General features: G+C 39.3%; 1 protein-coding gene across 1 annotated transcript; it reads left to right on the top strand.

Annotated features, from left to right (window-relative positions):
* The first annotated feature begins 4,008 nt into the window (after window positions 1-4,008).
* Window positions 4,009-5,562, top strand: LOC135237904 (transcription factor HES-5-like). Its single transcript, XM_064305457.1, has 2 exons — window positions 4,009-4,102; window positions 4,215-5,562. Exons 1-2 carry the CDS (start codon window positions 4,040-4,042, stop codon window positions 4,632-4,634), a joined length of 483 nt encoding a protein of 160 aa, XP_064161527.1. The 5' UTR covers window positions 4,009-4,039; the 3' UTR covers window positions 4,635-5,562.
* The last annotated feature ends 4,449 nt before the right edge of the window (window positions 5,563-10,011 follow it).

Below are 10,011 nucleotides of genomic sequence, written 5' to 3'. Positions count from 1 at the left end.
CATATTGTGATTCTTCACTTCATTTCAAACTTAAACACACACAAAAACTGAAAAAGATCAATCGTTTCCACAGTCCTAACCTATGTGCAGCATCTAATTTAAGTATTCCCTTTTTCTGAGAAGCACCGAAACTTCAGCCAAGCCATTGAAACTATTCTCTTCCGCTTAGCAATAGGTTTTGCAAAACAGGTTAAATACATTTTTTTCTTTGTCTCATAAATGGATGAATCAAGAAAGATTATCAATGATTTTTAAAGACAGATAGACTATATTTCCAAAAGTATGTGGACACTTGAACATCACATTCACATGTACTTGTTGAACATCACATTCCAAAACCATGGGCATTAATATGGCGTTGGATCCCCCTTTGCTGCTGTAACAGTCTACACTCTTCTGGGAAGAAATTCCAGTAGATTATGGAACATGGTTGTGGGAATTCGCTTCGAATTCAGCCACAAGAGCATTACTGAGGTTGGGCACTGATGTTGGGCATAAGGCCTGGCTTGCAATCTGCATTCCAATACATCTCAAAGGTGGTTGATGGGGCAGAGGTCAGGGCTCTGTACAGGTCAGCCAAGTTCTTCCCCACAAAACCCAGCAAACCATTTCTTTATAGACCCTGCTTTGTGCTTGGGGGGAACTGTCATGCTGAAACAGGAAAAAGCCTTCCCAAAACTGTTGCCACAAAGATGAAAAGGTGGCATCCTATGACAGTGCCATGTTGAAAGTCACTGAGCTCTTCAGTACAACCCATTCTACTACCAATGTTTGTCAATGGAGATTGCTGGCTGAATGTTTGATTTCATGCACCTGTTAGCAATGGGTGTGGCTGAAATTGCAAAGACCACTAATTAGAAAGGGTGTCCACAGTTTTAGAAATGGAGTGTATAATGTTAACATGTGTGTCACATGCCAGCGTGACACCCCTGGGAGGGAGATGCGGTAGTGCCGGGGAACGCCATTGGTTGCCGCATGGAGAGAGAGTGAGTGCACCAACACAAATCCGAAATCAAATAAACGGACACATTCACCCTTCCCCCTCACGGGTTCCAGGCAAAAACAATAAACTAAAACAACAAGCTAAAATAACGAAGAGAAAATAAAGTAAAACAGAGCGACAACTATTTCAGTTCCCCACTCTGTAGCTGGACTGCTTTCCAGCAGACCAGCTCCTCCTACTTTTCAGTGGCAGTTCACTTTTCCCTGTCTTATTAAAAAAAAACAAAAATGAAATTAAATGCAACTCAAATAAATAAACATGCTCCTGGTCTCGGCCCTGAACTGTGGAGAACAACACACCTTTAAGCACTTGGGCTGATTAGCTAACGCAGCCCAGGTGAGTGTGCTCTCTCCACCAGCCGGCGCAACCGAGATCAATCGGCCACTTCGGTGGACCAAATGCCACAATATGTTATACTTTCCAACAGTTAAATTTAAACTGTTCAACCACTTGCAGGTTCTCATATAATCATCCAGAAGATTAAAATCCAGGTTATTTTACTCTGCATTGCATCTGCATCAATGAGTTTCAGAACTATGAGGGCAATTAGGACTAAGCATTGGAAACACAGTATACAGCCTCAGTGTGGCAGAAGACTATGAGAAGTTTGCCTGGACTTGTCTCACTAACTGTAGTCCAGATGGTCTCAGTGGGAGGAAGGTGCCCCTCTCCATCACTAGGAGATCAAACCCTGTGGATAATGTGATGTGTAATGAGACACACTTCTTTTGTTCCCCCATAGAACACAGTGAATAGAGAGAGTGTGGGAAACAGAGTCAGATTCAGTCACAGAGCCCCACTGGGTCAATGGATACTGGGAGCTGCACCCCGAGAGTACAGGACTCAGGGTTATACTGTATGTGGACAGTCTTACTCCAGAACATTCTTTAGGGTGGCTTACATCTGCAGATAAATATATTCCATGTTTAGGGACCAGTTGTAATAATATAAAGTGATGGGTACCCTGAAAGAATTGAAAGAAATACTTTTAATGGGTTAAGTAAAATTTAATTTACAATGTAATATGACTGTTAATAAGCATCATTCACCTATTCTAGAATGTACCTATCATAGCAGATATTTCAAATGGAATATTTAAGATGATCATGCATTGTCTATAGTGGGTTGTTACTTTTATTTCTTGGGGTCTGACATCCATAAAAATACCTATGGCTAGACCGCGTTGTCTCTCTATACTATACATATTACTATCGTATAGTAATATGTTTGTGAGAAAGAATATTGTTAGTTATACTTTTTTGATTTTTATTTCATGTGGTTGTTTTGTCTGCAAGTGGCTTATCTGTTGTGATGTTTTTGTGTGGACCCCAGGAAGAGTAGCTGATGTTCTGCATCAGCTGATGGGGATCCTAATAAAATCCTAAAATCCTAAATCTCTGAGTGCCTTGCTTATCTGGCCCCTGGTTGAGTATTATTTAACTTGTAGTATTTACCCCCCAGGGTCCTGTTGAAGGCTGCTTGTGGACAGATGAATTAGCATTTAAAAAGGCACACTTATACTGTTCAATAGGATGATCTTAATGGACGAAGTGTGGGAAAGCTCTAGAGAGTAGACTCCCAGTTCCAGTGTCATTAACATCCTCAATCCCAGCAGTGGCTGGACAACTGGGCCACTGCTGGGCTACTATGGAATATATTGATAAGCACCACTGAAATTATGGATTTTCTCTCCCAGTGGGAAGGCACATTTACAACCACAATGCATAGGCGATGGCATTGTTACAAAAGTAAAACTTATTTTTTGGAGGCAGGAGTGTAGTTAATTAAGTTTATCTTTATTTAAAAACAAAACAGGTTTTCACATACAAATTACTTAAAATATGAAATTACAATAAAAATTAAACTTATATGTGTATTATATGTGAAACAGAATATATCTTCCAGTCAGTGTCAGTTTCAGTCACTGATAATCCTTCCTTCCAGATGATCTGTGACGTCAGGCTGTGTCTGTCCTACAGCACAGAGCCAATAGCCATCACTAATGGCCCATTCAGTGCATGGAGCAGCTTTTGTTGTGCATTGATTCCAGCACACAGGACTCAGTGTGGGAAACACAGATCAGCTCTCTACTCACACTGACCACCAGCCACAAGACTGAGAACACATCTGTGACATCTGGTCTCACACCACTGACTGTCCACTGTCCACTAGCAGAGCAGAAGAGATGTTGGAATAATGTATTTCCAGCCAGTGATACATCACTCTTTGATATATGGCTCTTATACATTTACACATTATAAGTGTCTCAGAACTTTTAGTTTTGTTTAATTTTCACATTCAGTGTCATCAAATGTTTTATCAATGACATTTGCAATCGGGAAAGATATTTCCTGAAAAGCAGAAAATATTAAAAGAATACTCTAACCCATTCTAGACACAAATCATATACAATGTAAAGTGGTTCCCATATATACATGTATACTCAATAACATATTCATGGTTGAACAGCTGCACATATGTAAAGTCCGCAGCACATGCAGTTTTCTCTGAGGTCAAATCCATCTGAAAGCTGTAAAATGTGACTGACAGCGTAAATATGTGTGAGAGAGGTCTGCAGTAAAGAATGCAGATGTCATGCTGGATCATGGAGCAGAGTAAAGTGTGATGCTGAAGATGTGTGTCAGTTCCACACATGTACATTGGGATGATGAGCGTGTGCTCTGTCAGTATCATTGATCCCAACATCAGGCAGCAGATCTGCTCTCTCAAGGGTCACCATATTCCCAGATTCTCTCAGCTCTCTGTGACTCTCTCTCCCTCACCCCCACCCCTCCACCTGTTCCCCTGAGACACAGCCATTGTCCCCCAGCAATAAGCACTTAATTCAGCATGTGACAGCCACGCACGCCTCATTGTCCTCACAAGCTCTCCCATTGGCTACACACTGTGGGAAAGTCCAACAAGAGCAAGACCCACACATTGGTATGGAGATTTGGGACTATAAATAAGAGAGGTGAAGCCAGCACAGATCACACCCACTCTACACAGAGACCTCTACAGCACAGACACACAGCCATGGCACCTACAGTACCTGCAGCAATGACCTACTCTAAGGAGCACCTGATTCTGACCAACAAGGTAAATTGAGAACTTGATCTCTGCAGAATTGTTTATGTAATTTTTCATTATCTTCAGTCGTGTTGTATTCCAGATCCAGATTATTAACAGATTTCCTGTTTTGTTTGTGCAGCTGAGAAAGCCAGTGGTGGAGAAGATGCGCAGAGATCGTATCAACAGCAGCATTGAGCAGCTCAAGTCTCTCCTTGGACCAGCATTCCTGCAGCAGCAGCCAGACTCCAAGCTGGAGAAAGCAGACATCCTGGAGATGGCAGTTTTCTTCCTCAAACGACAGCAGCAGCCAGTGAGCAGCTCCTCCTCACCTGTCAGTCAGGGGTACTCCAGGTGTGTCCAAGAGATCAAGCATTTCCTGTCCAGGGAGGAAGTGATGTCGCAATCCCAGAAAAGACTCCTGAACCATTTCCAGAGCCTGCCATCTTCCTCTGATATGACCAAGAGTCAGAGTGTGTTGCCTCAGCTGAACTCTCCAGCCAGACAGACCACCAGCAAAGAGGAGACTCCAGTCAAAGGCGCCCTCTGGAGGCCGTGGTAGAGTCCTGCAGATGCTCACTGGACACTCAGACTAACAGAATTAAAAAGGCTTGTCTAATATGGGCCTGGACAGTAATTCTTAGCTTGTAGGAAGTGTTTATCTTCCTCTTCTGCATGTGCAGGAGGTTAAATATATGCTCTCAATGAGACAGAATAAGGCTAACCAGTGTTGGTTCTAACTGAAAGATTGTATTCAGAATTCTCCTTTTCTTCTCTAGGACATTCTGAGAAAGTGTATTTTTCTTGAAGTCAGTTATATATTTTTCCTATAGAGGATTTTAAATTTTTAATTTGTTACAAAAACATGTTCAATTTGCTACAAAAATTCTAGTTTGTACCACAACATGTTACATCACATTTTTTTAAAAAGCATCTATGATTATTATTACTCAGATTGAGTATTCTTTTTCCACTGTGGATATTCTGCACTTAATTTACTGGATTATGAGGTGTATGGTTCAGTTAACACAAAATGTAACCTTCCGTGAAGGAAAGATGAAATCTTGTAGCATGCATATGCTCAGTGAAGGAAATATTTGTATAATTCTTAAAATGTACATGGTAAGAGTTAGTTTGTGGTACTTATCTGAATAATCACACAAAAATTGCATGTCATTACATGCACTTAAGTATAATTCTTCTCATTATGGTTGAGAGCCATTACTGTGTTAATGGTTTCTGTATTGCTTGATCTTTAATACAGGTCTTTAATGAATGCACTGTTTGGTGTGTTCTCCTGCCTTCAAGTTGCCTTCAAGCAATAGCAGTGAAAAGTTTTCATCGTTTATGTTTTGCAGAGAATATTTTTTGTTGCCTTCTGTGATGGCAAGTTTACATGTAGATTTTTCTGGGAAAATTGTGGATTTATTTGCATGAAACATTTTCATACAAGCATTGTTTCAGAAAAGAAAAATAAATGGTCAAAAATACCTTGTTTTCTTCCTTAATTCAAACTGACACCAAAAAACAGAAAACAGAAATGATTCTTGGCTAGTTGCAACATCTAAATGAAGTACTGAAATTATTCTGTAACACCTGTTATTTTTCAAGTTAATCAAAGTAATAAACTGTTGATAAATTACGCATACATTTAAAATTCTGTCATCATATTTGCATGTTTTTCCATTTCTTCAGAGGCTTTTGCACACAAGTCGGATATCATCAGTATTTCACTGTTTTTGTGAACAGGGCAGCAGAGCAGCAGGGAAACAATGATTACAGAACTGGGTGAACACTGAAGTTCACTCTCAGAAACTGAGGTACCTTGTTGTTATTTTAGGAATACATTTCCTAATGTACCCTAAAAGTGCAAAAATGATCTATTTGAAAAGGGTATAAATTAATTATGTATTGCTAGCTAGGGGAAGAGTTTTATGTACCTGAACGATACTGCCCAAGTGACAAGTGTGTGTGCCCTTTAAGCACTTTTTTGTACACTTTGTTCTGAGAGTGACACACGCCAGTGTGATAATCCTTGGGAGGGAGATTCGGCAGTTCCGGGAACCACCGTTGGTTGCCGGTTGGAGAGAGAGCGCGCTCCCACAGAAACACAAAATAAAATAAATACCCATCTTCACCCTTCCCCATCACGGGTTCCAGGCAAAAACAATAAACTAAAACAACAAGCTAAAGTAACAAAGACAAAAGAAAGTAAAATGGCGCGACCACTTTCCAGTGCGCCGCCCGTAGCTGGCCTGCCTTCCAGCCGGCGCCAGCTACTCCAACTTCTCAGTGGCGGATTACTTTCTTCTTTTTTTTTGCTCGAACCAAGCTCCAAGATATAAAGAAACTAAAATAATAAATGCACTCTCGGTGTGAACTCCTGGTCTCGAGCCCGAACTGTGAAGAGCAGAACACCTTTAAGCACCTGGGCTGATTAGCTAACGCAACCCAGGTGCGTGTGCTCTCTCCACCTGCCGGCGCAGCCGTGAGTAATCCGATTCTCCGGCGGACCGAATGCTACAGTGTTGTAGGTTCGATTTTCAGGAGGGATATTATCACTGTACCTTTTAACAATGCATGTAACCTCATAAGTAACTATCCAGCATTATCAATGGATTCTGTGTGAAAAGATTGTAAGCTGTGTCAGTTGCTTTTTATAAGACTAGGATATTTAAATGACTAAAATATTGCATGCGTTACACACCATTGTTACACACAGTGCATCATCGTGCATTATGGGTAATAACAAATGCCAGGTCACTTAACCATCATTGCCTCCTTTATCAGAGGGTGGGTCTAACTACTCTAAACAATCGCAGATTGTGTTATGGGTACTTCATTTACAAAGATATTTTAAGTAAACCTCCAAATTATCTGCTAATTTGACAGACAATAGAAGTACTTGAAATCTGTGTTCCAATTCTATTTTGATTCTTAAATAATTATTTTTTCATAATTCAGAAATATGACTTTTAATTACAATATATGCTTATCTTGCAACATGCTGCAAAAAAACAAATAGGCCTAAAGACTGACAGTCCTGTTACTTTGGCAGAATTCAAAGATTCGGCTGAAAGCACATTAACTGGGATAGGATCATGATTCTAACAACCAAATGAAGTGATATTTAGCCTGTGGAATTTTTCATTGTATTCTCCAATCATTTGTGTTTTTAAAAATATGTATTGTATTTTATTCAGGAGACACTTGTAAAATATTTATTTATTTCAATGAGGCATTCCTAGTAAGATGAAGTGTAGGAGAATTTTGAGACTCCCCATGAGTGTGATGACGTCACATGTTAAAGTTTTTTTGTTAAAGGGTATTCCTGTCAATGTTGATCAGACTGTTTCCTCCAAACTCTCAATGCTTCATGATAAAAATTATATACACTCATATATCACATGTATAACTATATACTAATATAATCAATATGTAATCCAATAACTCTATATCAGTAGTTGCAGCAAAGCTTATGGTAACGCAAGAAACCACAGTATCCACTGTAGAAAAAAGGCAAACGCAGAAGGCTTAAGAAAAATCATACTTACTCATTAAGCAGAAAACACTAATCGAATAATAATTCCAGCAGATAACACTAACCAAAAACTAATCATATATTACTAAAAATATAATCCAAAAAACTAACAAAGCGTTATTACCCAATAGAAATATGCTAGAAAACTTAGAAAACTAATACTTTACAGTGACCCCTGTGTAACCTGAATAAAAAAGAAAAAGTACAGGAGGCTATAAACTCTATGAACTTGTATGTGTAAATGGAAAAATACAGAAAGCAATGACGTGTATGCATAGTGAAAAAACACAGAGTAAGGGAAAATTGGAAAAATACAGACAGCAATGACGTGGTGTATGCGTAAGTGGGAAAGTACAAAGTAAGGGAAAATTGGGGTACCTGTCCACTGATGAAGATTAATTAAGAACATCAATAGACTAATTAAAGACATCAATAGAACTAAAAATCAGTTTTGGGGCACCTGTCCACTATGATAAGAATACTTACTGATACATTAAGAACATCATAAGGACCGAAAATCATCTTTATGCCAAAAAGGTCAAGTTGACCCACGAACAGGAAAGTGAAACTCCTTGCTGTGCCAGAAAAGACCAGAGGGCTGATATTTTTAGAAATGTGTTAAAGGGGGGTTGTGGGCACAAATTGTGTATAAAATGTATGCAAAACTGACAATCGAGGTTCAATTCTGCTGAATTGATCCGGCTTTGTGCACCTGTGCAATAAAGTCTGAACTTTCTGAAGAGCTTGCTGCTGTTGTGTCTTTTCCCTCCTGAAATTGTTTTCTACAGATTGGCGATTGGCGTGGAACTCTGTCGTTTCCTAGACACGACAGAAGGACAAATTATTAAGCATAAAAGGTACATTTTACCTTCTGGCAGGACTGGGTTTTCCACAAGGATATACAATCGTAAAAGTGAAATGTCAGTCTTTATGTGTCTTAGGAAACGCGTGTCACAAAAGATAATGTTAAGCCAGGGTTTAAAATGCAATTCATGTATGTGTAGCAGTCGTGGATGTGTGGCCAGCCTAGACTTGTCTCACTAACTGTAGTCCAGATGGTCTCAGTGGGAGGAAGGTGCCCCTCTCCATCACTAGGAGATCAAACCCTGTGGCTAATGTGATGTGTAATGAGACACACTTCTTTTGTTCCCCCATAGAACACAGTGAATAGAGAGAGTGTGGGAAACAGAGTCAGACTCAGTCACAGAGCCCCACTGGGACAATGGATACTGGGAGCTGCACCCAGAGAGTACTTCATACAAACATTACAAACCAATATTATATTTCATAAGCACTATTAATGTTCAAACATTGGTTTCAGAATGAATTCTTAAGATTTACCAGATCCATTTCAAAAGAAAACTTGAACTGACTTGACTTTGTCCACCTTGAAACAGTTAATAGTAAAGCATTAGTTGAAAAAATACTGAACTTGGTGCTGTTGTTATTAGCTTGTTGTTTCTCTTCGCTCTGATGTCCACGAAAGCAACTACTACTGCTGGACCTCATTGTCTCAGTGCCTTGTTTACCTGGCGCCTGATTGAGGATTATTTAACTTGTAGTATTTACCCCCAGGGTCCTGTTGAAGGCTGCTTGTGGACAGATGAATTAGCATTTAAAAAGGCACACTTATACTGTTCAATAGGATGATCTCAATGGACAAAGTGTGGGAAAGCTCTGGAGAGCAGAGTCCCAGTTCCACTGTCATTAACATCTTCAATCCCAGCAGCAGCTGGACACAGGTAGGCCTCTACACTGGAATATTAAGGAATATATACACACATTAGTCTGATGAAATCATGGTAAATATGTTCCAAAGCAAATAGCCAATAAAAATATCCATTAAGCAAAGGCGATTCTAAGGAGGGTACATTCGAATGAAAACGGTCGTTTCAGAATATCCATTTAAAGCAGCAATAGTTTTGGTCTTTGAATTAATGGTAGACTTGCAAGCATAATGTTTGTGGTCTGATTTCTAGAACTGTACATTACAGTTACTGTAATTGCCCTGAGCCTATTCAGTAAATTTAAATTGATCAACTGGATAAAAAAAACCATAAGTGAAAATCACCTCTCCTATTCGCAGTGCAGAAGAGTGTATGTACTAAGAATACAGGATATAATGATTGTAATCATTAATGTGTAAATCTTACTCCACATAAAAGTTACTGGTGAATTTATCTAAAAAAATAATTCTTCCAAAAATGATTTCTGTAGATTTGATGTCCATGTGGGCTTTTGCTGCTGTACTTGAATTTCCGTAGTGAAACAGTAATTTGAAAGAACTGATTTTTTTAAAAACATCAATGCTATCCAAACAGCACTGAATGAGGGCAGCTACTTTGCAAATTAATAACCATAGTTATGTTTTTTAAGCATGTGAGACCAAGTTGAAGTT

The sequence above is a fragment of the Anguilla rostrata genome, chromosome 13, assembly GCF_018555375.3.
Source record: "Anguilla rostrata isolate EN2019 chromosome 13, ASM1855537v3, whole genome shotgun sequence".
Lineage (NCBI taxonomy): Eukaryota > Metazoa > Chordata > Actinopteri > Anguilliformes > Anguillidae > Anguilla > Anguilla rostrata.
This window is presented reverse-complemented; position numbering and strand designations above follow the sequence as displayed.

Bases quoted from the DNA above. Each gene is read 5' to 3' on its own strand.
- LOC135237904 (XM_064305457.1), top strand. From the start codon at position 4,040: ATGGCACCTACAGTACCTGCAGCAATGACCTACTCTAAGGAGCACCTG. The intron at 4,103-4,214 runs GTAAATTGAGAA...TTGTTTGTGCAG, and splicing joins ACCTGATTCTGACCAACAAG to CTGAGAAAGCCAGTGGTGGA.